This window comes from Zootoca vivipara, chromosome 6, assembly GCF_963506605.1.
Source record: "Zootoca vivipara chromosome 6, rZooViv1.1, whole genome shotgun sequence".
Classification (NCBI taxonomy): Eukaryota; Metazoa; Chordata; class Lepidosauria; order Squamata; family Lacertidae; genus Zootoca; species Zootoca vivipara.
In genome coordinates, this window is record NC_083281.1 from 44,078,907 (window position 1) to 44,106,571 (window position 27,665).

The 27,665-nt window shown below is 50.1% G+C and overlaps 3 protein-coding genes across 4 annotated transcripts; 1 reads left to right on the top strand and 2 right to left on the bottom strand.

Moving 5' to 3' along the window:
• Positions 1–1,336: 1,336 nt before the first annotated feature.
• On the top strand, positions 1,337–5,394 carry MANEAL (mannosidase endo-alpha like). Its single transcript, XM_035120411.2, has 4 exons — positions 1,337–1,909; positions 2,900–3,009; positions 3,534–3,610; positions 4,197–5,394. Exons 1-4 carry the CDS (start codon positions 1,429–1,431, stop codon positions 4,831–4,833), a joined length of 1,305 nt encoding a protein of 434 aa, XP_034976302.2. The 5' UTR covers positions 1,337–1,428; the 3' UTR covers positions 4,834–5,394.
• Positions 5,395–5,822: 428 nt separating this feature from the next.
• On the bottom strand, positions 5,823–9,697 carry YRDC (yrdC N6-threonylcarbamoyltransferase domain containing). Its single transcript, XM_035120413.2, has 6 exons — positions 8,894–9,697; positions 8,388–8,502; positions 7,128–7,247; positions 6,733–6,875; positions 6,330–6,397; positions 5,823–6,080 (listed from the first exon to the last, which is right to left on the bottom strand). The coding sequence occupies exons 1-6, from the start codon at positions 9,286–9,288 to the stop codon at positions 6,034–6,036; spliced, it is 888 nt and encodes a 295-aa protein (XP_034976304.1). The 5' UTR covers positions 9,289–9,697; the 3' UTR covers positions 5,823–6,033.
• A 1,079-nt stretch (positions 9,698–10,776) lies between these two features.
• Positions 10,777–26,949, bottom strand: MTF1 (metal regulatory transcription factor 1). Of its 2 annotated transcripts, none has more exons than XM_035120073.2 (11): positions 26,574–26,949; positions 25,421–25,881; positions 21,951–22,189; positions 21,282–21,413; positions 20,064–20,137; positions 19,496–19,629; positions 18,374–18,451; positions 18,010–18,112; positions 17,318–17,829; positions 17,068–17,131; positions 10,777–15,373 (listed from the first exon to the last, which is right to left on the bottom strand). In XM_035120073.2, exons 2-11 carry the CDS (start codon positions 25,829–25,831, stop codon positions 14,904–14,906), a joined length of 2,217 nt encoding a protein of 738 aa, XP_034975964.1. In that variant the 5' UTR covers positions 25,832–25,881; positions 26,574–26,949; the 3' UTR covers positions 10,777–14,903. The 2 variants fall into 2 exon arrangements, with proteins under 2 accessions (XP_034975964.1, XP_034975965.1); XM_035120074.2 differs by having other exon boundaries at positions 26,691–26,755.
• Between the last annotated feature and the right edge of the window lie 716 nt (positions 26,950–27,665).

A 27,665-nucleotide genomic window follows, 5' to 3' on the forward strand; every position in this document is an offset into this window, starting at 1 on the left:
CCTGGAAAGACCCAGACTGAAACCTTGCTCCTCCTCAGCCCAAGCAATTCATATTTCTTCAGAGGACCTCATCACCCCTGGAGTGGAAGGAACTCCTCTTTATATGAAGACACTCTCTGCTAATCTCTTGTAGGGGCAACTAACATGGGGCAGGTGTGGGGGACAACTAGCAGCACTCCTCAGTGACTGGACAGGGATTTAAAGGTTCCAGTGGTCTTCAAGTTACTCTAAGCTGAAGTATAACCATGCAACGAAATAGAACCTATGGGCAGACAGTGTTGATATTTTTGTAGAGGGGTCACACCTGCTGTCCACTGGCTGCTCGCCAGCAATCCAGCCACTGCATTCTGCACCAGTTAGAACTTTAGGACCAGACTCCAGGTGGTGCCAGAAGGAACAGGCAGCGTCGGACCACATGCCCACGCAACACCGGGTGTGAGGCACAGAGGGCACCCTCCACGTGCCACAGTTCAGCATGTGCCACAGTTCAGGGTTAGGAGTGGGGCGGAAAAGTTGCTTCCTTGCAGCGGGGGTGGGGTGGGGTGGCGGCGGCAGCATTGTCGTTGGCTCTCCTGCTCTCCTCCCCCAGGTAAGGCCTGACCTGGGGGGCGGAGCTGCACCAGGGCTGGGAACAAGAGATTTGCTATCCTGTTGTCCGTCAATGCAATGTCCAAGGCAGAGGAGCTCTCCAACAGCTGCAGAATTGACTGGCAAACCTGTACTGTACTTGTGTTTTGCCCTCTTAGAATCTCTTGTTTCCCCGCTTTTTTAAAAAAGCATGTTCTTGAGAAGAGCGAGCTGCACCTATCTCTCGCTTAAGCAGCGCACCCACGTGAATCCAGAAGGCCCAGGTAGGGATAGGGAGCACCTGTCAGCCAGCACCACCAAGACTGAGCTAGATGGCTCAACGGCAGAAAGAGGCTTGCTGGGCTCCTCTGGCGACATACCGGTAGCAGCCGAATAGGGCTTATACAGTTCTAATGGGTATCCTTACTGGTGCAAGGGAGCTGTCTGTTCAGCATTTCGGTCATCGCTGCAATAACTGCCATCAGCCCTTCTTTCCGAGGCTCGCGGCCTGCCCGGTCCTGTCGCTCGGGCGCCCTGCCCATCCTTTCCTGAAAAAAGCTGCCCGTGCCTGGAATAGGAGCTGCCGTGCCTTAACCCAGGCCCAGCGAAACAGTCTGGCTGGACAATGAAAGGTTAATGCCGGCCTCCTCCCACCCCGCCCCTATTCATGGACCGTACCATCCAACGGCCGGGAGCGGGGGGGAGAGTACGCGTCGCTCGGCCTGCCGCCCGTTGGGCTCTTCCACCTGGGAGGGCAGGGCGGGAGGCAGTCGGGCCCAAGTGCCGCGCCGGCGCCTCGCCTGGGCCGTTAGCGGGGAGGCTGCCCGTCCGGGCCGGCGGCAGCTGGGGCTCAGGGCCGGGATGGTGCGCCTGCGCCGCCGCGCCTGCCTGGCGCTCTTCCTCTGCGCGCTCTTTGTCCTGGGGGCCCTCCTGGCGCTGCGCACCCTCAAGCCCCCCCTCGACGACCCCCGGCGCCGCCGCTTCCCGGGGCCCTGGCCCGAGGAGAAAGAGGCCAAGGAGACCCCCGCCCAAACCGACTCCCCCGCACCCCCAGTTGGGGCGCAGCATACGCCCAACCTGGACCCCCTGCCCGTCTCCTCCTCGCTGCACGTCTTCTACTACACGTGGTACGGGACGCCGCGCTTCGACAGCCGCTACCTCCACTGGGACCACGTGCTGGTGCCCCACTGGGACCCCCAGCTCGCGGGCAGCTACCCGAAAGGCCGCCACAGCCCCCCCGAGGACATCGGAGCCAGCTACTACCCGGCCCTCGGGCCCTACAGTTCCCGCGACCCGGCCGTCCTGGAGGAGCACATGCGCCAGCTCCGCGCCGCCGCCATCGGTCAGTGAGAGCGCGTCCCCAACCGACCGCGGGTTAGGGGTGCGGAGAGGAATGAGGCCGGGGGAGGGGTGGCAGACTGGCCGCGCTGGCGAGGGCGATCGAGAGACCGAGCACCCCTACAAAACCCCGACCCCCGCTCAGAAGCTGCCCCATAAAGCCTCTCGCTGCCCCTTGAATTAGGGGCTGCTGAAATCTCTGGGAGCATCCAAGGCCGCAAAATATCCCTCATATCACAAAGGGGAAGCTCCTCAAAGGATAACAGCCTTCCCTGCCAGCAACTGGTCTGGCTTTGGCCGGTGGGAGGTGGGGTTGGAAATGCCACATCTGCGCTAGCGGCATCCAAAGCCAAAGACCTCCCCCCCCCCTCTGGGGTTTCCAGGCAACCCCGATAGGCTGGAGTCTGAAATTTTAGCATCTGGACCTCAGATGAAATTTCAGCACCGCCTTGTCCTGGACAGCTCCCCCTCCTCCCCCCATCACCACTTTTGCTGCAGAGGCCAAATGTCTTGCTATTGACAGGCACGGAACAAGGGATCAGGAAAGAGACCCAAACATCCTGTTCTCACAAGAGCCAATAATATGCCTGTGGGAAACTGCAAGCAGGATTCGGGGGCAACTGCTATACTGGACAACCGCTATAGGCAAGCATTGCTTGCCTCCAGCTGTGATGGCACAGCATAGCCTCCATGGCTAGCAATCAATAACCTTCTCCCTGAATTTGTCTCAACCTCTTTTAAAGCCATTCAAGTTGGTCACCATCACTGCATCCTGTGGGAGGGAGTTCCATAGTTTCTATGCGTCAAGTGAAGAAAGGGAAGGTTAGTTATTTGAGGGCTGGTAGGTGCAATGGTTTTGACTATCTTTTTGGCCTAACAGGCTTTCAGCATCCATATTTAAGGGGGGCATCATCATCTTCAGATTGTAAAGCGGCCAGATGTTGAAGGCAGTCTTAGCTCCTGCAGGTGGGCACAACCCTCTCTGTCTCTGCAGGAGTCGTGGTTCTGTCCTGGTACCCCCCTGGCCTAGCAGATGACCACGGTGAGCCCTCTGAGAGCCTGGTGCCCTTCATATTGGACGCCGCACACAGATACGCAATCCAGGTGCCTGTTGTTGCCACTGCTTGGGGCTATTAGGCGAGTTTTATGACAGCTGCTTCCAACTATGTGGCAGCCAGGGTTGGCGGGGGTTCCATTCATGAGCAGTCATCCACAGTGCAAAGTGGAACTACAGGGGGTCCCTGTTAATTGGTTAGCTTCTCCCTGATTGAAGCCTTGTAATGGAGTGGGGAAATCTGGAAGTTCATGGAATAAAAATAGTATTACAGAGCCATGCCTGCCTGTGACAGTTCAGTCTCTTCTCTCTCCACCCCCAAAACTGATTTTGATACATAAGGAGGAACAAAGAATGAATCTTACATGACAGGTGGCTGTCCAACTTCTGTTTAAAAATCTCCAGTGAAGGAGAGTCTACCACCTTCCTTTAACAACTTTTAACTGTTGTGGTGAAGGGATAGGACTTATGTAGGTGGGAGCAGGGGTGGGAGATTACTCCTGCAGTTGCTGCTGCCCACTGTGTGGCTGGGGGTGCCACATAACTGCTGCTGCCCCGTGTTCCTTTTCTGCAGGTCACCTTCCACATACAGCCATATAAAGGGCGTGACGACAACACTCTGCACAGCAACGTGAAATATATCATAGACAAGTAAGTATTCAGAGGCCCAAAGATGACAACAGCCAGAGTCCAAATGACAAGAAAGTGGCCAGTTTGGAAAGCAAATGGTTAAAAAGATAGGTGAGGCCATTCCTACCCTTGAGAGGCTTGCATAGAACAAAGGGCCACTTTTGCCTGTGTGAAACCCAAGAACTCAGCGCTGAAGATGAGCGTTGCTTATTTAATAAATAAAGAGGGTTTAAACTGCAAGTTTTAAATGCTACTTATTGAATTTGTGGCAATCTGCTCTTTTGGTTGGAGAAAAAAGGCCCTCTCATATGAAAACCTAAAAACCTTCAGATATTGATGCAGGCTGGCTGGAAGGGGGAGAAGCTGGCTCTTTGCTCAGTCTTCCTGTCAAAGGACCCCAGTGCCGGAGCTCAGCTTTCACTGGGTATCTGTTGGCAGACAGAGAATCAGAGAAACTGGAAGGGAAGAGGGTATTGATGCAACATTTAGAGCAGGGAAATACCAGGCAACCTGCCTTCTCTGTTAAGAGCAGGACCAAGTTTCTCTAGGCTGCTTGTGGACTTATAAAGCCAAATGTGGGGCATTAAACAGCCTGTTATCTTGGCAGGTATGGAACACACGATGCTTTCTACAGATACAAGACCAGCATGGCCCAGAGGCTGCCTTTATTTTATATTTATGACTCGTACCTTACACCACCTGAAGCATGGGCAAACCTGCTCACCCCTTCCGGCTCCCACTCTCTGCGCAACACCCCCTACGATGCCGTCTTCATCGCCCTGCTGGTGGAGGAGGGGCACAAGCATGACATCCTGTCCGCCGGCTACGACGGGCTCTACACCTACTTTGCCTCCAACGGCTTCTCCTACGGCTCCTCCCACCAGAACTGGAAAGCCATCAAGGCCTTCTGTGACTCCAACAACCTCCTCTTCATCCCCAGCGTGGGCCCTGGTTACATTGACACCAGCATCCGTGCCTGGAACAAACACAACACACGGCACAGGGTAAACGGCAAGTACTACGAGACGGCCCTGGAGGCCGCCCTCATGGTGCGCCCTGAGATAGTCTCTATCACGTCCTTCAATGAATGGCACGAAGGCACCCAGATCGAGAAGGCCATACCCAAGAAGACCCTGACCCGGCTCTACTTGGACTACTTGCCCCGCCAGCCGGACATGTACCTGGAACTAACCCGTAGGTGGGCAGAGCACTACAGCAAAGAGAAAGAGCAGTGGCTCATGTGAGCAAGCTGTGAAGGGTTGATTCTCCAGGGCATGAAGAGGCCCAGAGAGAAGCTAGTAGCCATTCAGGTGGAGGAAGCTGCTCTCAGAGCTGTAAGTTTCTGGAACCTGGGTGAAGAGGGATGAGCTGTGTTTCATGTTGAAATACCTCTTGAGAGGTTTGCTATGCTCCTGCAGGGCAGCACACCGATATACAACTGTGCAAAACTCCCCAGATATAGTTGGGCTAGTGCACTTGCAATCCTCCTCACTCCAAGCCCTCAGCTTTCCTTAAAATAATAAATATCTTTGCCTGTTGCAAGCCAAGAGGACAATTCATTTCAAATCTGAGTTCTGCAGGGGGTGCTAAACTGAACAGCACATCCCTGTTGCTATTCAGTTCCAGGGATATTTATTCCTTCTCTGCTGCCACTGCTACTTAGACCTCTACCCTGTTGCTGCTCCCAGCAAACATAACCTAATGGAGCCCTACCCTTATTAAAAAAAAAAAACCTAGACAATTTGTGTGTGCATGAAAGTTCTCAGAAACCACATGCTGTATTATGTCTTTGGAATTCCAATGATCAAAAATGCCATAAAACAACAACCTCACTGGTGTTGGCATTTATTCCTTCAAGACAGGCAGCAAGAAGAGAAAAAGTGATGCCCCGGTGACCTAATGGGGCGTGGAGTTTTGGCGTTTGCTTCCAATGGAGACTGCTCCTTAATATCTTGTTGCAGACTCTACTCCAGCCTATGAATAGTTTGGGGGCTGGGCTGGAAAGACGAGCAAGTGTGCTGTTTGGGCCCCTTGCCTGCAGTTCAGGCAAAGTTACTAAGGGAGCTCTACAGTGGTTGCATGGGGAAAATGAGCTAGATTCTCATTTTGCCATTAATCCTACACCACTATGATTATCAATACTGCATGTCACCCTCCAATAGGTAATTTCCCCCCAGTCTTAGAATTCCCCCCCCCCCGGCATACTAAAAAACATGGAGGCCAACATGCACCAGGTTTCCATTTTAATGATATTGGTCAAAAACGCAGCCTGTTGCTTGCCCATTAGTGGCTGGTCTGGTCTTTGTTTTCAGTAGAGCTGGGTTCAAGGCAGCTTGGTCCCCCCAGTCACAGGCAAGCTCCACCTACGAGGATCCCTCAAAATGCATCTTCCTGCTTTTCTATACACTCCATGATTGTCAGCTGCACTGTCTTGTTCAAATGCTTCAACCCCTCCAGGCCAAGTGTTCAAGGGATAGAGAGGACAGACTTCCTAAAAGAGAGGGATACTTAGGCACAGAACTGTGTGTCCCTCCCTAAATCCAAAAGGAAATGCCAGGAAGGAGAAAATACTTCACCCCCAGCAGGGCCAGATCCTTCTGGAGTCACATATGTCAACTGGGAAAGAGGCTCCCTTTGCATCCAAGAAGGGCAGAGTTATACTTTCCAGAACAAGGCTCTTGCAAACAGCTTCCTGATATGCCACACACCATTTACTTGCCCAGAGACTGTGTGAGTTTACCACATATAGGCAGCTCAGTTGTCAGGCCATACTTGACTGCCAGGATCTCAACGGTCTGAATAAGTGCACTGCAGAAAAGAAAAGAAGGAGTAAGATGTTGGGGACAAAATCTGCATTGTTTGCACCTTAATATTCTCGAAGGCTAATTTAGCATCATCTGTTTGGTAAATGCAAAGTCAAAATAGGAGGTTTGACCCAATTGATAAGGCACTCCACCTGCAGGAGTAAGCAGGTGTGCTTCTGGGAATCATTTGCAGGAGGAGCCCACCTCCTTTAAGACCACCACCACACACACCCCAAAGACCTTTGTCCTGGGACTAAATAGTTCCATCCTATTCAGAGGAAGACAACTCTGCAGCCTACAAATGCCACTCAGGTGGAGAGGAGGCTGTCTGAGGCTTACCATCCTCCCCGGATGATCTTGAACTTTCCAGGAACAGAAAGGTCAATCACGGTAGAGCCTAGGCGGGACTCTGGTCTATGGATGTCCCCAGTGGGGCCCCCATCAATTATAAGTGACAGGTGAGGCCAGAGCTCTTGGAACTCCTGTAATACAAAAGAAGAAGAGCATAAGAGCTCAGCAGGCTCCTGAGCCAGTGTGCGCCACAAGATGCTAATAGCCAATAGCCACAGAGAAGAGGGTACCATTAGCTCCTGCTTACACACAAAGTGGCTTTACCCTCTGAGGGGAGCAAGCCAATTAGAACAAAATGGAACATAATGCCCTTCCCTGGGGACTTAGAGAGCCACCCAGGCTCACATTATCATCCCGTCCTGGAGTTTTCAAGCAGCCCTTACCGTGACTGTGAGGGAGCTCTCCCCCTGACTGATGTTTGCGCTTGTTAAGGCCAGAGGACCAGCACACTCCCTGGCCAGCTCCCTGATGAAACAGTGACTGGGGATGCGGACACCAACTAACTGTGACAAAAGCAGGGTGGGGGAGAGGAAGAGATGAATGAGTACCACTACTTACTTTTAGCTTTTATGTATATATACTTTTAAAAGGTAGGATATTTATACATGCATGTATATGAAAGCATGCATACATATACAGTATATGCCCCACTTTCCACTGCACATACAGCATTCAGGATAGCTTATAGTGAAGTCCAAAACAAGTTAAATTCAGTAAAAAAAACACTAAGAGGGCAGGTGCAGCAAATAAGACAAGACGTTCACCTACCAAAACACAGGGAAACCCTTAGCACACCAAATTAAATGCCTGCTGGAATAATGATATAAAAGGCTAGGCAACAGAAAGGGGGATCAAGACATTTCCTAAGGCACAGGCACAGAGAAAATCCTAACTAGTCAGGCGTCCACTACCACCAGGTCATGAAGAGCATCCCTAGCAGATCTTGTGCGCAGGTTGGTATGGAGATTTCCCCACTCTGCACTGCGAGAACAACTCGCATACACCCCCGCTCATTTGGATAGGACAGGAAGAAGGAGTCTGTTGCACCTTTATCCCACCCATCTCAGAATGCAGCCACCCCTCCCAGGCCACATAACTTAGTGAAACTAAAACAGGAAAAGAAGCAGCCATGCTTAGCTTCAGACTTGCAGTCCTGCAATAGCTTTAAAAAAATAATCACGAGGAAAATAAAAATCTCCATTAATATTCCCAACTAATCAGATTTGCCTTTTAGCCTGGAGTGGAGGAAGGTCCACTCTGATGTCAACCTAAGAGCACAAGCACAACACCCAACTGGTAAGCACCCTATTGGGAAACTGAGCTCTCCAAAAGGTAAAAGGGTCTCTATAGAATTTGGACAGATCGTGAAGCTGAGGCTCCAATACTTTGGCCACCTCATGAGAAGAGAAGACTCCCTGGAAAAGACCCTGAGGTTGGGAAAGATTGAGGGCACTAGGAGAAGGGGACGACAGAGGACGAGATGGTTGGACAGTGTTCTCGAAGCTACGAACATGAGTTTGACCAAAATGTGGGAGGCAGTGGAAGACAGTGCCTGGTGTGCTCTGGTCCATGGGGTCACGAAGAGTCGGACACGACTAAACGACTAAACAACAACAACATAGAATTTGCTAGCCAAGACTCACTGGGGTGAAGGGGTTCAAGTCTTTATTGAGGGTGTCCGAGCGCTCCAGAACCAGCGTCACTGGCCCAGGAAGGAGTTCCTGCAGCAGCTTGTCAGGCACGCAGACGTTGCAGTACCTACAGAAGGGGAAGGAGAAGAAAGTATGCACAAGGTGAGCCCATCCCGTGTCACGCAGCCAAAGGCAAGCAGCAAAACAAAGGGGTGGGCTGCCAGACTAATACTTAACTGGAGGCGCTCGTTATTTACTCTGAAGGAAATAAAATCAGCGCTTGTGTTTTTTAACTTAAAAAGCCGCTGGAAATAAAAAGATTCATCAGCTGATACACCTTAATGCCAAAAGGTGTGGGGGCCTTGCCTAGGTTTCTGCCTTCCTGGAAGGGGCAGAAGCGATCGGGGGCCCTATCCACCGACTTCCCTGCTTCGCCAAAGGAAGGAGGAGGAGAGGCGGAGGGAGGGCCACCCCCCTCAATTGCAAGCCCCCCACCTCCTTCGCCGACCCCGCCGCACCTGTAGACGTGCTCGACGTCGGCGAGACAGATAGCGAGGGGCTTACTGGCGGCGCGGCCCTTCAGGCGGTAAACGGCTCCCAGCGCCCGCGAGTCCTGCGCCAGGCAGGCCACGCCGTAGACCGTGTCGGTGGGCAGCGCCACCAGGCCGCCCTCGCGCAGCGCGGACGCTGCCGCCAACAGCGCCGACTGACGGTCCGGCCCGGAAGCCGGCAGAGGCATCGGCAGGGGGACCCTCGCCATGTCCGGCAGCCCAGGAGAGGAAGGTGCGCCCTCCTCAGAAGGAGCAGCAGCCCCGCCGCCGCCGCGCCAAGGTCTGACCGGGAAGGACGAGGAGGAGGAGCAGCACCAGCAACGCCGGAGCCTCAGACCGAGCAGGAGAGGCGCTCTGTACATGCGCAGAAGGAAGGGCGGCGGCGGACCCTCTCCGCCCAGCGGCTCAGCCAGTCAAGCGAACACGACGACGCTCGCCGCTTCGCCGATCCCCTCCATTCGCCTGGCGCTGCTGTCCCGCACGGGGACCATGGCCATGACGCAACTTTTGCACCGCGCCGGCTTTCGGGGCGGAAGGACTTGCGCCGCCTTCCAGGACAAAGCCAAGAGAGGCGATAGCCCTAGAGAGTCCCGGGCAAGCACTGCTTCCGCTCCTTACAGGAAGTTTAGGCTCCCGGACGCCAATTGCAGATCATAGGTGTGTGAAGTGGTAGAGTGATCTCGCCTCGGCTTTCCCATGGGGCGGAGTCCGCCTATGTGTCTCGTTGCCCGATGCGTGCTAAGGGGCTCGCCACTTTGCGGCTGCGCAGTTGCTTTCTTCTCCTGCTAGCCTGGTGAAGCTCCGAGAACCGGACCGAGTTGGGGGGCGGCGGAGGCACGACCCCTCCACACGCGTCATCCTGGACAGAGGGGGTGGGGGGACGTGGAACCGTCTGAGACACACCCGCGCCCCAAGCGGCCGTTGTAATTAGTAACATAATAGTTGCTATAAATAAGAGGAGGAGGATGCTCGGTCGCAGCCTAACACCCCAACATTTGCAGTTGTGATTAACTATTATTATTAGTAGGTGCTAAGAATATAAGTACTATTGTTATTAATATTAATAGTTATTAATATAATCATAAGTGTCCAAAGGAGAGAGCAGCCAAGCACCTTCCATAAACAAGCAGCAACGGAGGCAGCTGAGAGAAGCGTTTGCCCCCTTGGGCTCATCCTAGTGCTTGGGCAAAGCGTCCCCCCCCTCAGTTTCACCCAGGTTCCTCCTAAGCACTAGTCAACCAGGAGGGAGAGGGAGCATTCTCTAATTGGGGCGCCACGCCACCACAGAGAAGGCTCCACCCTGTCTCATCGACTGATTAGGTTTGCCTTCGCAGGACACAGTGAAAATTAAGAGCCCATCTAGTCCGGCATCCTCTTCTCACAATGGCCAGCCAGGTGCCTGTGGAAGAAGCCCTCTACAATACATTACAGTAGCCCAGTCAGCAGCTTTCCAGGGCATGGGGCATTGTGGATGCACTAACCCTGTCCACAAACTAAAGATGGAATGCCTCACTTGGGGCAATGTCACTCTTCTTCAGCTAATTATTGAATTAAATCCCCAGCTACCACTTCCTCCTAGCTCAGGCAGAATGGAGCACTGCATTCTTGCCTTCTCCAGTAGATTGAAACACAAGTAGCTGCATTATTCCAAGTCATACTTTTGGTCCATTTAGCTCAATATTGTCTAAGTGGGTCTTCGGAATCTCAGGGAAGCCTTTACTTAACTTCACCTGAAAATACCAGAAATCGAACACCAGGGACCTTCTGCATACCCACTGCATGGGTGTCACTAAGCTAACACCCATTGAAAATAATTCCCATCACCTCCAGAAATGATTCCTCCAAAGGCACCAGATTTAAATAAGCATTTAATTAGGATCCCAGTGGTATTAATATTGCTTTCAATTAAAAAATTAATTTCCACTTCCTTGCAGGTATTTCAAAGTACAATATTAATTTATACAAAATGGAGCAGTTAAGCAAACACGGTTATTTCACATTTTACATTCTTCAAAAATACAAATTCATGTTTATGCTTCTGGGGTTTTGGAGAGGCTCTTCCTTTGGAAGTACTGTACCTGTAACATCTTCACATCACTCAATGCAAGGACATTTGTTCCCATGTTTCAGTTAAGTTAAATTTGTTTAAACACAAAACACATACTCCTGAGAGAACCTGGCAACTTCAAATGATCTCCGCTTCACTCCTTGCATAGCTCTGGAGTGGAGCCATAGCAATGCCATGTGTTGTTGTGGAGGAAATCCAGGCTAGGAGGGGAGACCCAGAAAGGCACTTTGCAAAAGTTACCCGAGAGCCTTTGGGGGCCTCCAATTACATCGCTCTAGGGCACAAGCCCACACCACATGTGGGAAGGTGGCAGTTATGGGAAAGGGGCTTGAAATTCCCCCTTGTGCAAGGTTCCCCCCCCCCCCGCCCACACACCTCTATCTCACACATGCAGTGTTACAGATGGTGACGTCTCCCCCTACCCGCAATGACTGGGAAAGAGGCAGCCTAAACCCTCTCTCAGGTACCCCAGGAACCTTAACTTCTGTCTCCGCCAGAATGAATAGCAGCTCCTTCCCATTTCCCCACAAAAAAAGAGCATTTGGAAAGACGCAACACTGCAGAGCAAAGGAATGAGCCATTTCTATTAACAGATTGCAGAAGAAGAAAAATTAAAATATCTCCCTGGGCTTTACCAGTGAAGTTCATATGAGGGGAACAAAAAGCCAAAACACCCATTTGTTAAGGAAAGTAGAAACTGCATTTCCTTGAAAGTGTCCACTGCATAGAAACCATTTTTGGCCAGCATGCATACGACGAAGAAGACAGTGTGGGCTACACACTGTTTCCATAGACAGACAAACACACACACACACACACACACACACACACACACCCTACATAAATATCCAGTTTCCTTGGCATATCTCAGTGCAGAACCAGAGTCCAAACCTCCAAATGAAACAATGTAAGATGCAAAAAGTTGAAAGGTCAGCCCTCAACCCAGCTGCACTGGATGCTTATTTAAACAACAAAAACCCAAAACCGGAGACACAATTTCTAAAAGACATAAAGGAGAAATAATACTCTGATAAAAAAGAAAGAAAAATCCAGAGTGTGTAAGGTTAAAGAGAACAAGCTTTTCCTTTTGTGGTTTTGCAGAGGGTAGCTAGCAGGCAATGCAGCTGCCTCCTTCTGTGTCTTATTTCTCAATAGTAGGTTTTCTCGTTGGCACCTTTAGCATTTTGAATAGCTCACTTCTGCAGATCAATCACTAGCAATGTGCTTGGAGAAGGTGCCAGAGGAAAATACCAATCCTTTTTGGGAAATGAAGGGTTTTTCCAGTTCTGCAGTAGAGACCCTTGCAGTGCAGTAAGGCAGGAATGTGACATCCACCCTAGAAGGTGCTACATGCCAATGTAAGGACGGCTTGCATCTGCCTCCCTGCCCTCCACTTCCCTCTCTGGGGCATTCAGAAGACGAGGATGGCAGCTGCGACCCAATGAATGTATCCAACTATAACTAAAGTCACCTCGGAATGAGTGAGTGACCCAACCTGATTCCATTCAGTTCAGGCTCCTAGTGGAAGTTTTGCATAGACTGGACATTTGCTTAAAACATGCATAAGTCTGAAGGGGGCAGAGCACACAGCTTAGCCAGTTCCCACATCAATTCTGTTAATCTCACACGCACGCACATGGACACGCATTGGACGCACACATAACGAGCGTACGAGGACGCCACGCCTAGCTACACATATTGCACGGAGGTTAAGTGCTCTTTTTGCGTAACCACATTTAACTTTTACTCAGAGGGGGTAAAGGGGGGAAGAACTGTAATAACTTTGTGAAAAGTTATTTACAAAAGAAAATTGCAGCAGTCGGTTTAAAGAGAACTAAAGTGCATTTTAGAGCCCAGCATGTTAGTGTCATTGGAGGAGCCCCAGCAAAATGTTTCCTTCTCTAGACTCCAGCAGTACCGTAGCAGCAGCTTCCAGCAAATGCAGCAGACTCCACCCCCAGTAGGGTCTCTATAGGGGTCAGAAATAAGTCCTCAGTTGCTCCCTGGTTCCTTCGCCTGACCAAGCCACCCAACCCTGAGCCTCCCTGTAGGCCTGGAAGCCACAGAGGGTCAACAGCCCAGGGGTTGAGCTGTGCAAAGCCCAGTTCTTGACTGCCCAGCCTGGCACCCTCCCCACGCCTGAATATGGGGTACCTCGGGCTCTGCAACCCTCATCAGCACAGGAAGAGGAGGGGAGGGATTCAAAAGTCTCCGGTCTGTATGGTCAATTTAAGAACAACAACAACAACAACAACACAATAAATAAATAAAGGAACAGAACCCCAAGGGCTGTCCTGTTCTCCACCACCGTGTGCAGCCCTCCCAGAGACACCCAAGCAGGGCAGCAGTGCCAGACCAAGTCTGCCTAAAGCGGCCTGCAAGACAGGACAGGCTGCTGTCACAGGCAGCTCTCCAGGCTCTGCTCACCCAAGTCCCCAGCTGTTTGCTAAAGTGAGAAGCCCTGCAAAGAGTACCAAGTCCCGCCACACCTGGAGCTCTAGGACAAGCAGTCTCCTACGCCCTATGGCCAAGAGGCAGCAGGCCAACCAACTGTTGCAGCCAAAAGATCTCCAGCCCAAGGACAGTCTCTGCCCTGCTACTGCCTAGGGGATGCTTGAGAGCAGATGATCCTTCTGTTACCCATCAACACACCTAAGCCTACCCTTGAGACTGGGTGGCCAGGTGGGCTGCTCACACACCTTCAACAGTTGTGGAGAAGAGGGGATTTCAGCAGAGGTAGCTTGTCACTGAAGCTAGACAAACACACACTCAAGTCCCTTCTTCTCTGCAACTCCTGTTGGTGTTCCTGTCCAGCCTGCCATCACCCCGCAGCCATTGTCTACCAGGCAAATATTCCGCCTACATGATGAATGAAGTCTCGCTTAGAACCCAAGGAGGCTGGCTACCAAACTGAAGAACACTATGAATGGCACCTATTTTTAAAAAGTAACAATGGCATATAAATAAAACATTTCCGAGGCGACTTAATGAAACCTTAGAAGCTTTTGGAGAGGGAGGGGCAGTCCGTGTTAGGATTTTACCCTGAGTTAGTTAGAAGAAAGGATGCCCCTTCCAATGCACAGGTTGTGGGCAGGACTGGGAAGGCTGAACAGCGAAGAGGAAACCTTGGGGGGCGGGACCGGAGGGTTGGGAGGACTGGCCAGCTTAGCACCAGCACTTTCATGACATGACGTAGCCATGAGACATTCAGGGCATGGGCTTTGCCAGAACTAGCTGGGTGGGTCCTAAGTGGCAGAAGCAGCCCCCTCCCCGGCTAGCCGAGTCTTCTACAGGCACCTCTGCCAATCCACCTTTGCAAAGGCCTGACAAGCTTCCACAGGGGCCTTTTCAGCCCCAGAAGCTGCTGTGCTGGGTGACTGTTTCTGATCAAGCTGCCAACAGTGCAAATCCTCTCAGCCCCTGAACTTGTGCAAACCCCCAAGCAGCCCACCCGGAGAGAGGCAGCAGCACTTGCCCTTCCAAGCAGGTAATCTGTCAAAAGATGTGGGAACCACAGGGCCCCTACTCTGGAGCAAGCTGACTGAGTTAAATGTGCAAATTCTGGAGAGATGATGAAGATGATGATGATGATGTGCCTGGCCTGCATTTCAGCACTTGAGTCTCCACGCCCACTACTTTGCCAAAGTGCAGCTGCCTCTACAGCAAGAGATCGCCTCGCAGTCTTGCTCCTCCCTCACAAACATTTCTTCTCTCTCCCCCTCCCCCCATAATAGTGCACACTTAGTAGTAAAGGCACCCCCAAGGAGCTGTAACAAGAACCTCCCGTGCCCCTGGCAAGGTGCAACCAGAGAGCAGCCAGCCCTCAAAACTCGCTCAGAGTGACTCTGATGCTTGGGTTCATGTCACAACGAGCCAACGTAATAAAGAGACAGGACTGCCTTCGCCTTTTCACTTGAGGAAGCTACCACCACGGCCTCCGCCCAGGGCAAGCTCCTCCTCCCCTTGTAGCAGGGCTTCAATTGGAATCAGTGGGGAGGAGGCGGAGGCCTCGGGGCTCTGGAGAGAGAGGAAGTCCGAGACATCCATGGCACTTAGGGAGTGGTTCTGTGAGTCTGAGGGGTTCCCTGCCAGAGTGCTTTGCTCGCAAGGAGGCAACGTGGAAGAGAGGGTGGTGGCGGCAACAGTAGGAGCAGAGGAGGTGCTGGCAGCCAAGTTGATGGGAAAGGGTTGAGGCAGAGGCCCTGGTGCTGACACAGGAGGCTCCCCTGATGCCTTGGAGCCCTGTGAGGAGCAGTTCTGCTTCTTGCTGCTGGCTTTGTCCTTGGCTGAGTCCCGGCAGGCACACTGGCACTGACAGGCTTCCTCCTGCTTGATGATGATCACGGGCACACTCAGGCCAATCTGCTGCACAGAGCTCCCTGGAGACAAACAACAGTCAGTTCAGAGGCACCAGCACTCCCCTGTGCCTGTCCGTCTCAGGGCTTCCCAACAGAAATGCAAATGGGAAGAAATGCACCTTTTGCCACCCACCACTGCTGCCAGCCTGTTCTCACATGACATGATTCCCCCACATTCCCTCTCTCCCTCTGCATGCCTGACACCAGGTGCAAAGCTTGGGTGCTGCTGGGGTCAAGTATGCCCATTCCTGGCCCGAGGCTGAGGCAACAGGAAGTAGCTCAGGTGATGGAACAAACCTGGATGAATCAGAAACCAAACAGGGTGACACAGACTCTCTAACAGCCGACCTGGCTTCAGGGTTTTGTCACCCAGTAACCATTTTCTGCTCAGAGAGGGATGAATCATTCTCTCCGGCTCAACTGTTAGTCCATAACCTGGGGTTAAAGTTCACATGGCCCAGTCACTCATAGCTAAAAGGTGCTCTCACAATTCGTCTTCCAGGTTGACTAACTGACTGCTGTGCCACCTAGCTATTGTACAGTATGGCAACAGATTGTATCATTTCACTCCTCAGGCCATTGCATGAGCCACTAAGCCCAATTTAAGGGGTTAATATGAATGTATAGAACCAATTAACTGAAAGAGTGCCATCCAGTGATCTGGGGAAAGAGGCCCCTCATTAGGAGTAGCAGTGCAAACGACAGGCACCTGAGACACAGGGAATTTTTGGTGGCACCTCCACAGCTATGGAACTCCCTCCCAAGAGAAATCAGAACCCCCCCCCCTCTTTACTTGCATTCAGGAAACATATAATTATTTTATTTATCCAGGCATTTGGCCAATAGTTTTATGAAACTTGTACATGGCTGGTTTTATTTGCTTTCTGTAATATTCTAACAATGCTAACAATGATTTTATGTCATTTTATTATTGTGAGCTGGGCTGGGCTCCCTTTGGAATTTATATGATTTATTCACGAAGAATAAATAAATTTGAAATAATATGACAGGGATGCACACAGGTCAAGTACATGGGAAGGTGGTGATTTCCCTTGATTTCACTCACTGAGAGAAGCAGAGGGAAGCAGATGCCCTGGGGTGAGGATTTATCCCTCACTGAGTGCTAATACACCCCAAAGAAGAAAGCTAATGGCAAGTTCCTCAACGGCCCCCTCCCTGGTGGGTCCTCCTTGCCTGCGTGACATGACACAAGCTCCAGCCCAGAAATAAACAGTAAATTGCAAGAACTCAGGCCAGGAGGAAGATGAATTTCAAGCAAGTTTTCAAAAGGTTTTATTTATGTAATGATAGGATGAGTTCAAATAGGAATCAATTCCAGCAATGTTTTAATGGTCAGAGTGTTTGCTGCAAACAGTCTGACCTAGCAAGGCAAACATACTTGGTACACTCTGACCATTAAAACATTGCTGATGAATAATTGGCGAAACAGGGCCTTGTCCTGGGATTTTTTCACTGGAATCAATTTTTTATTTGCCTCACTATCATACTGGAATTGATTCCTATTTGAATTTATCCTATCATTACATAAATAAAACCTTTTGAAGACTTACTTGAAATTCATCTTCCACCTGGCCCGAGTTCTTGCAATTTACTGTTTATTTCTGGACTTCAACAAGCTCCAGCCCATTCAGCACCTGCCCTTGTGAGTGTCAGTGATAAAAGGGAAGACTGTGATCCCTGGATGTGTCACTTACCTGCATTACCAGCAACAGGAAGGGCAGTGGTAAAGAAGACCTTTTCCAGCACTGGAGCCTGTGGCTTTGGCATAAGGAAAGAAAAGAGACTTTTGAAAGCAAGGGCCAAGTCCAGAAATCAACAAACAGTATATTAGTACCCCAGCCCACTCTGGAAACAGGGCAGTACCAGCTCTGCCCCACCTGCTGGAGCCCTCAATCCCTCTTCATAGCACATCCTGGGCTGGAGCATGGGATTCAGGTCACTCACCATTTGTTCTTGGTTCTGGGAGGTCCTGCTGGCACCATTCAAAATCCACTGGAGGTTTTGCTCTCCCATGACAATGCTGGACTGCAGAATGGCTGCACTTTGTGATGGGGTGATGGTGATGGTTGGGCTGCCAGCCAGCACAGAGTTCCCTCCAACAGGCACAGTCTGAACCCCACTGGGGAGGACCTCAGCAACACTCGGTGCTGCTGCTGGGACAGGGGGATTCCCAACAGGCTGCGGAGATGCCTGAATGTGCTGTAGGAAGTCCTGGGGGTTGGGTGCAAGGAGTGTGCTATTAGGAGCAGGCACTTCTGGAGACTGGAGGACAGCGGCAGGGGTTCCGTAGGCAGCTTGCTGAGTGCCAGTGGAGGCAGGAAGCAGTGCTGGTGGGGAAGGCTCAGAGATGCCAAGCTGAAGAACAAGTGGCAGAGACAAAGGAGCAGCTTCTCCGAGGGGTGGCTGGGTGGCAGGGGCTGGGTCTGCACCACCACCAAGATCTTTAACCAAGGCGTCTGCAAAAAGAGAAGCATATGGTGAGAAAGCTCTAGTAGGATCCTGAAAAGCACTTTGTGCAGGATCCCAGCTGTGGCCAGGACACGTCTGGATGATAGCCCAGGCAGAAACAGCACCAGCTTTTATATCAAGATCTAATGATCTATGGAGCAAATGAAAGAGAAGATGCAGACTTGTACCTGTGTGCTGAGAGTCTTCCTGATTTACAGGAGGCTCCGGACTCTGGAACATGGACTCAAAAATGCTTGCTGGTGAGATTGTACTCAGGTCTTGTCCATGCATCTGGGAAAAGGAGGAAGCAGTGAGGCATGCAAAGTCAACTGGTCTGTGGTTGAGCCTGGTGGCGATGCCACCAATACACTCAGGCTGCATTGCTCAGAACAGACATCCCTGAAGCACCTGGCTCAGGGAGATACAAGGAGCCTGCTTGCTTTCAGCCACACCACAGAAGTCCACCACGGGAATGGGGGAAGGTGAGCTCTTTAAAAAATGGCAGAAGGCTGCTTCTATGGCCCACACTGTGCTGTCAGAAGAGATACTTACTGGATTTGAATTATCCCGCAGTTCTGAATCTGTGGACATGAGGCTCAAGTCACTGAGACAGAGTGAGTGGTTTGTATCCTGCAGAGGTGGAGAGGAAGCCTACATTAAGCAATGCAGCAGTTGCAACTATGAGCTTGGTTAGCCCCACAATGCCAGTCTTTTCGAGAGCACCAGTCCTTGACTTAAGAACAGTGAGGGTGATCAGAGACTTTGGCCCAAATACATTTTCTATCTCTTTCTTTAAATTTTTTATGTGAAACGTCACAGATCACTCACTGAAAAAGGCAGCTGGTAGCAGAAGGAAACTACAACAAAGGCCATTTATCTCCAAGGATTCACAAAGGCCCTCACTATGGCTGTTGGGATGACACAGGAAAAGAGGAAACTGCCTTGTACTGAGCCATGCCCTTGATCAATAGTTCAGCACTGTCTATGTGGTTAACAGTGATTCTCTGGGATTACAGACAGGGGCTTTTCTGACACTGTGTCTACAAGTCTGAGCTACGTATCTGTGCCCATCTTTGATGACCTGCCCCTCATATTTCTTAGACATGCTTTTTCATTTTTTGAACTCCTTACAAAGATTGTTGTGCAGCTGCATTCATTTTCTTAGAGGTTTCCCATTTCTCTGTCTCACTGGGATTTTTTGTGATTCCACTCCTTTTTCGGGAATTCTATCTAACCCTTCTTGGGCTACTTTCCCCCATCAGTTTCTCTAGTCTGCATTTATATTCAGTTTCCCTATCTAGCATTTCCCTGAACCTAATAAATCAGCATTCCTGAAATCTGTTACACATCTAACTAAGCTCATCTTTAACCTTCCATAAGAACAAGAACTCCAGCATTACGATTATAGCATTAGCATAAAAACATATTTTACCAATATGGACAGTGTTGCTCATATCAAGCCATCAATCTCTTTCAGTGGCAGAGAGTTCCACAGCACAATGCACTGTGTGAAAAAGCAGATTACCTTTCTGCATGCCACAATCTGTAATTTCACCTGCAAAGGTACCAAAGGAGAGTCCACAAGAGTCCTGGATACTGACAGGCACTCACCAAGGCACACCATGCTATCTAGTACACCAATAACGACATTTTCTCTGAGAAAAAGGCACCCACCTCATTGATGCTGTTGTTGGACAGCATAGCATAGGAGGGCCCCTTCTCGTGTCCCTTCATGTGACTCTTGAGGCTGTATTGTGTGCTGAAAGTCTTCTCACAGCCATTACTGGGACAGAAGAAAGGTCTTTCACCTAGAACGGCAAAAAAATATGTATTTGTACACATCCAACACCCTCTGGGTTCCTTGTTGCTCAGCAGCTCCAGGATCTCTAAAACTGAGCCAGAGACTAAATCACACTCCCATGCTCAGTGTGTGTAAGGGGTGGGGGGTGTCCAGGAACCCACTGTACGAGATCCTGGTGTAGCAGGCTTCAACACAAAATAACGTGGCCTGACTGTCACCTCATAAAGTGCTCCCTTCTCCTTCCCAATAAGTCCTGGACTGCTTTCAGCAAGGTTGAGTTTATTAAACTTTTAACTAGTCTTTTATTTTGAGTCAGCATCGTCTAACGACTCAGACCTATCAGGCAAGCTGGGCCAAACATCTCCTCCATGAGGCAGCATCTAGGCTGCAGCTGCTTAGCATTAAGGAAGCAGGAAAGAGATTCAATAGACCCAGCCTTACCGGTGTGGGTCCTGACATGCGTCTTTAGGTGGTGGCTTGCAGCAAAGGCTTTTCCACAGCCATCATGATCACACCTACAGGAGAGGGATGGAGAAAACAGTAAGGAGCTTCATGCAGAAACCAGTTCCAATCATACCTCTTGCTTCCCAGCAGCCTCAGGCCATGCATTAATCTGCACACAGGGTAGTGGAAAGTTCTGCAGAATGGAAGCCCTGCTCTTGAACATGGTATTATAACTTAGGGAAGACTTAAAGAGAGCAAGCAGAACATCCACAAATGCAGTCTCACAATCCCACTGAGACGGAGCTCAGTGGTTGACCAGGGCACCATCAGCCTGGGACGGAGCTCCTGGACCTTTGAGGACCTGCAATTAGAGAAAACCCTGCACCAGTAACTTCTCCCACCACTGCAGTGCTGGGACTGCTGCTGAAATTCTCCCTCCAAAGCAGCAAAGTGGTGGGGTGGGGACCCCCAGGTGTTGCTACATGACAACTCTCCTCACTTGACCCTTGGCCACACAAGCTGGGGCTGGTGGAAGTGGAGTCCAACAACATCTAGAGGGCCACCAGTTCCCCACGTGGACTACACACAGGACAACAAAAATACTGGGTGGACGATGATGTATTTGAAAGGCTATATGGGTCCTGCCAGGACGCGGGTGGCGCTGTGGGTTAAACTACTGAGCCTAGGGCTTGCCGATCAGAAGGTCGGCAGTTTGAATCCTCACGACGGGGTGAGCTTCCATTGCTTGGTCCCAGCTCCTGCCAACCTAGCAGTTCAAAAACACGCCAAAGTGCAAGTTGATAAATAGGTACCGCTACAGCGGGAAGGTAAACGGCGTTTCCGTGTGCTGCTCTGGTTCGCCAGAAGTGGCTTTGTCATGCTGGCTACATGACCTGGAAGCTGTACGCTGGCTCCCTCGGCCAATATCGCGAGATGAGTGCCGCAACCCCCAGGGTCGGTCACAACTAGACCTAATGGTCAGGGGTCCCTTTACCTTTATGGGTCCTGCCAGACACACAGGACATTCACTAGAGGTGGACCCAGGGCGAGAAAGCCTCAAGACCAACACTTTGTAGGCCCATGTGGGTCAAGAGTAAGAGTCCAAACCCCCCATGTAGGGGCAGAGAGGAAGCTAGGAGAAACCAGGACTGTTCTATAGCAGAGGGCTTGACAAAGGACCCAGGATTCACCAGGGCCTGCAGCCAGGTGGCTCACCTGAATGGCTTCTCTCCAGTGTGGGTCCGAATGTGTTTCCGCAGGTCACTGAGTGTGGTGAAGTACTTACTGCAACCCTCTGATTCACAGTTAAATGTTTTTCCCGTGTGAAGCCTCTGATGGGCTTTTAACCTACAAGAAGGAAAGAAGTGGGCTCCGTTAACACAGACCTCTTTCTTCTGAGCCTCACCAACAAGGGAGGCACAGGGAAACAGCAGCTTCTATCTGAGAAGCAAAATCGGCCCACCTTCCTGGAAGTCAAGTAGGCTCCTCTCCAAAACCCTTGCAGGCAGCTTAGAACAGCAGCCACTCAATTGGAAACTAGACTTTGAGAAATAAACTTCAGAGGTGCTAACAAGAACTGGTGAGTGTGTGTGAGAGAGATTTCTGCAAGGAAAATAGTATTTCCCCCAGCAAACATGTTTCACTTAATGCATGGGTGGCTAACTTGTAGGTCCCTCTCTGGATGTTGCTGGGCTACAACTCTCATCACCCCTGAACTTTGGCCATGCTGGGGCTTACTTGGAGTTGGAGGTCCAACAACATTCAGAGAGCCACAACTTAGTTGCCCTTGGCTTAACATTGTGGTTACATCTTTGACATTTCATGTATGTGTGTATAATAAGGCACTGTCTTGAGATAGGGAGGAAGAAACGCTCCTGCTCTTACCTGTACAGTGTATTGAAGGCTTTTTCACAACCCTGGACATCACACTCAAAAGGTTTCTCCTTGGTGTGGACTCGAACATGGATTTTGAGACTATAGGATGTTAGGAAGGCCTTTCCACACCCCTCTTGGTTGCACACAAAGGTGTACTCCCCGCGGTGTGTCTTCTGGTGGGTGCGCAGGTTACCTGCGGTGCTGTAGGTACGAGGGCAGCCCTCAAACGTGCACTGGTAACGCTTCACCTGCCAGAAACATGATGTACTTTAAGTCTCCATACTTGATCAAAGAATCGTAAAGGGTTCCACCTTAACTTCAAGAGCTTCTCATAACAACAGCTCTGCTAGATCAAGCTAAAGGCCCATCATGAATACTGACTGCAAAAAAAAAGACCCTGTAGGGGAAGGTTTTAAAGATGTTCCCTCTATAGGTAAAAGAAGAAAGCATGCAAAATGTATCAAAAGTGAGAAAGAGAAGGAAAGCTAGTTATAAGAAGAAAACAAATGAGCACTAGGGATTATGTAGTCTGTGTGTTTGCGCATGCAAAATTTTAGAACCTAAAGAGACTCCTGAAATGGTTGCAGATGGTTAAAATTATTAGAAAAGAGACTAGAGCAGGCATGTCAAACATGCGGCCCTCCAGATGTTTTGGACTACAATTCCCATCTTCCCCAACCACTGGTCCTGCTAGCTAGGGATCATGGGAGTTGTAGGCCAAAACATCTGGAGGGCCGCATGTTTGACATGCCTGGACTAGAGGTTCCTTCCTAGCTTTGAGAGGCCCAAGGCAGAGAAGTGCACCCCCCCAATTCCCTGCAAAGCCCTCCCCAACTCCCTCTTCACAGATGTTGCCGCTACTCCTTCTGGTTGAGCTGCTATCATTCCCTTGTGGACTGTGCTGTTCCCAAGGAGAGAAGCCCCTGCTATGCTGCTGCCACTGTTGTCCCTTTCTCAGAGGACCCTGGATTGTCGTCCGTGCTTGAGGCTCGGGTATTTCATCCAGCTCTTCAGACTTTGCCCAGTTTGGTGCCACTTACAAACAGGGACAACCGCAGAATGTAACCTTTCTGGATACCTGAAGGGTCAGACACCATTTTTGGCAACTAATGCAACATGACTAATTTCAGTGACTTAACTTGGTTTTTTGTCAAGGTTGCCGTGTGCTGCTCCTGTACTCCCATTGCCAGCTGTGGGGTTGATGACCAGACTTTGTGGTTCTGGCCAGGTTCCCAAAGCAGTCAGCAGCACAACTTGCAAAGGAAGCTCCCTTTGGCACAGGGTGAACTTGTTCTCCATGTGCAGGTCTGAGCTGGTTGACAACAGAATGTGCAATTAATTGTGCACATGACTCTTCTGTGGCACACGGGAACACATGGGACTCTGACAAAGGGGCATACGCATCAAATCAAGTTTCCCATTGATACTAATTCATATATTTCCCAAACAGTGGCTTCTAAGTTATGTTAATTTACAACTAAACAAAGTATTATTCACACCGGGGTGGGTGGGAAACACCTGTGTGGTGGACTCTAATTTCCAGCAGCCAGCCTGCTCAATGGCCAGGGGTGACATGGGAGTTGGGAGTCCACCAGCATGGAGAGGGCCCTGTCATAATCAAATGTGAACAGTAGTTTTCCTTCAGGATAAGTTATTAACTGCTGCCCCCTTCTGTAATTCTCAGACATACACAAATATGTATTCTTCCTCCATCATTTCCCAAGCAGCTGCTTTCAATCATAACATAAGAACATAAGAAGCTCCTGACAGATTTTGTCCTCCGTAAGAGCAGCAGAAAGAGATAGTTATTCTATTATACCTGAAGTTAAGTCAGTCTCAATATTCCTTAAAAAAATTGAGAAGGGAAAAGGTATATCAAAGGAACTTTCAGCCCTTCTCTAAATCTGCAGAAGTACTGTGCTTACATACGGCTGAAGTCATCAAACCACACTGTGGCAGTCATATTGAAACCAAAAGAGCAGCTTTAAGATCTGCGGACTTAAAACTGCAACCTACGATTTCAAAGGGCCAGAAACAATCTGCTGAAACCACTTTCTCAGGATTCTGTTTGTGCAAAGTTTCAATCTACTTCCTTATAAGAGAAGTTCTACTTCTCCTTTACATTTGTGGGTACAGCAGTGGATGTGCTTGGTAACGGTCTAGATGAGAACCAATAAACCGAAGCGCAATCCAGATAAGACGCACCATTAGTGGGTGGTTCCCTTGACTGGATGTATGAGAACTGATTTAAATGCCAGGCAAAAATGATTCTTTTTCACTAGGACTTTGGCTCTTAATTATCTGTAGCCTTGAGTGGCTGTAATGTTTAAATCCTGCCTTTTAAAAATAGAACTTTCTGTTTTTTAAATCTTATGCCAGTTTCAATGTATGTGCTTGCTTGTTTATAAATTGAACAAAAAAAAATAAAACACCCTTAAATTCAAGATAGATTAATTCATAAAAAATAAAGCTTGAGGAATTTTCTTCATTATCAGCAACTAAAGGCCCTCTCCATTATTTTGTGAGTCATTCCAAGATTTAAGTCAAGAAGTATCTCTTAGCTGCCTCTCAAAAGCATACACCCTCCTGCTAATCCAGAAATCCAAACTGAGATAGTTCAGAGCTTCTTTCTGTTATTGTTTGTCTCACCTATGCACAGGGTTGACTATACATTATTACAGGATGTGGCACTCAGCGCAAACCTGAATAATGTATATTGGTCATAGATTTTTGTTTTTTCTATCCTAGTGCAGAACCTTTTAATTAAAAATCACACATGACACACACAGCCCTAGCGATAATGTTTTACTATTGTGAAAACTCCCGAGACAGGGCGCATAGCATGAAAAAGTAGCAAAAGCTTCCCTTCAACCATGCATTGCTTAGTACGGAAAGTAGGCAAGTCTATATGCCAGCTATATAAGGGAAACTACTGATCTCTCTCACTCCCAAAACCTGAGAAGCTCTGCTCACCCTTTTCCTAAAGATTCTTGGAAGTGTTAACAGTGCATTTTTGTATTATAAAAACCTGCCTTGAAGAGCAACATGTGAAAACATCCAGGATCAGCTTAGGCACAGCCTCTCTGACACATGTGTGGGAAAAGGCCAAACACTACAGAATCAGGAAATTTGTTTTCTTGGGCGTTTTCTGATTATGATGTTTCCAAAAGTAACCCCGTGAGTTTTGAATGCGACACAAAAAGCAACACAGTGGTACCTCGGATTACAGACGCTTCAGTTACAAACTCCGCTAACCCAGAAATAGTACCATGGGTTAAGAACTTTGCTTCAGGATGAGAACAGAAATTGTGCCCCATTAGGTAAAGTGGTACCTTAGGTTAAGAACAGTTTCAGGTTAAGAACGGACCTCCAGAATGAATTAAGTTCTTAACCCAAGTTACCACTGTGCAGGCTTCCATACAGCCACATGACAGGCCTCCCAATAGAGGAGCAGGATTAAATTAGAGTCTGCTACTTACTTCTTTCAGTTTCGTCTCAGGGCACTCTGACTGCAAAGTAAGGGTGGCTCCTTCAATGTTTCGTGGCATAGGAGTTGAGCCAGGATTGATCGTCAGATGGATCTGATCTGGAGAAATAATGTGCTGAACATAACCCTGGGACATTCCTTCATGGTCAGCTATCAAAGGAAACCTGTCCTCGTGACCATCAGGTAGAAAAGGCAAGTGATCCCCACACTGCCCTTCATCCTCCTCGTCCTCCAATGGCCCTCGGTCTTGTTCAATGAGGACTGTTGTTCTGTCATACACTGTCCTGGATGAGGATGGGACAAGGCCATTCTTGTCCACAAACCACAACAGTTTATCATCCTGGGCCAAGTCATCTTCCTCCACTTTGTAATAGATGACATTCTCAGGACTGTTTTCCCCCATGGTTTAGTGGCATTCCAGAAGGGTCACAGAATGAACATAAGACAGCTCACCTGTAAAAAGATCAAGTAGAACAGGGCAGTCAAAACTCAGGAACATTCAGTAAGTAGTACTCTTTTCCATGTGACACCCAATTCACTGTCTTAGGATTTCTTTATTGCATAGATGCTTCAGTTCTTCATGCTTTACAAGGTATTTAAAGTGCGGTGAAGCAAGCACCCTTCTATTTTCTACAGATAACTCCCTGCAGAAGACTCACTTGAGTGAAAATGTGTCGTGCTAATGTCACAAAAAACATGCATCTTTTAAGTCTTACTTCTCCCTCTCCCCCCCCCCAGCATTGGAGACTTGCTGGGTTTTGCACGGATCCTTCTGGCTTTTTAAGGAGACAAGCCAAGGATATACGTGTATATACATCGACTGCTTGTAAAATAGTCCCCGCTTAATACTGAAAGAGTCGCAGGAGGAGGAGGCTGAAGAGAGCCTCAGCCGAAGGAGGGCTCTGTCGCCCCAACAAGCTCCGCTTCGCCTTCGACAATCCCAAGGAGCTGCCGCCGCCGCCGCACCCGGGGGGGGGGAGGAGATCGCGGCCCCGCTTCACCTCCACCCCCGACAGTGACCCGCGAGTCGCCGCGAGAGGGCGGCTCTCTGACAGGGAGGAGGACGACAGGGCCAGCCTCGGGGCAGCCCGAGCACCAGGCTCGCTTCGCTCCAGGGCCGCCTGTCCGCCCCGCGCGCATCTCACCGGCCGCGTCCAGCTCCAGCTCCAGCTCCAGGCCGGCCCGTGTCAGTGCCATGGCGCCTGCCCGGCTGCCACGCGCAGCCCGAGCGCCAGCACTCGCTCGCTCGCTTGCTTGCCCACCCGTCAGTCCGCTCGGCTCGCTCGGCCCGTCCGTCCGAGGTTTCCTCAGACATTCGCGCTTCCGCTTCCGAGCAGCGTGTGGCAGGCCGGGAAAGCACCTCTTCCGGCCACGCCCCCTCCTACCACAGATGGAGAAAGGCTAGAGCGGTGCCTCATCGGAAGGGACGGATGCCTTCAAACCCACAAGGAGTCGGAGTGTCGGCGAGGCGGGTCTTAATTGCAGGGCTGTTGTGAATCATCCGAGAGCCTGGCAAGGCCGACCTAGCAGCCTCCCTCCCCTCAAGGAGAGCGAAAAGCCTCTTTTGGCACCGAATCCTGGCTGCATCTGTTTTGCGGAAAGTGGACGGGAAGATGCCGGGGCTGGAGGCAGGACGCAGTGCGCAGCTGGAGTTGAAACGGTTTTTTTGCCCACCCAAAAAAGGCTCGGGCGGCTTGGAAATTGGCGAGGAAATGCACTGGAAAAGAGTGGCGTGGATGAATGGTTTAGAGGTGTTTTAAAAACATGAAGAACGCAGGACGAATTGCTCCTTGGCATATCTATTTTATAGACCTCTATTTCATTTGAGGGACGCGGGTGGTGCTGTGAGTTAAACCGCAGAGCCTAGGGCTTGTTGATCAGAAGGTCGGCGGTGAGCTCCCGTTGCTCGGTCCCAGCTCCTGCCAACCTAGCAGTTTGAAAGCATGTCAAAGTGCAAGTAGATAAATAGGTACCGCTACAGGCGTTTCCATGTGCTGCTCTGGTTTGCCAGAAGCGGCTTAGTCATGCTGGCCACATGACCCAGAAGCTGTACGCCGGCACCCTCGGCCAATAACACAAGATGACCGCTGCAACCCCAGAGTCTGTCACAACTGAACCTAATTGTCAGGGGTCCCTTTACATTTACTTCATTTGAAAACAATACTGTAATGTCAAAGCAGTTTATATAAGCATCCCAGGATGAGCAAGTACAATTGAAGTCAGGGATAAGGCTCAGT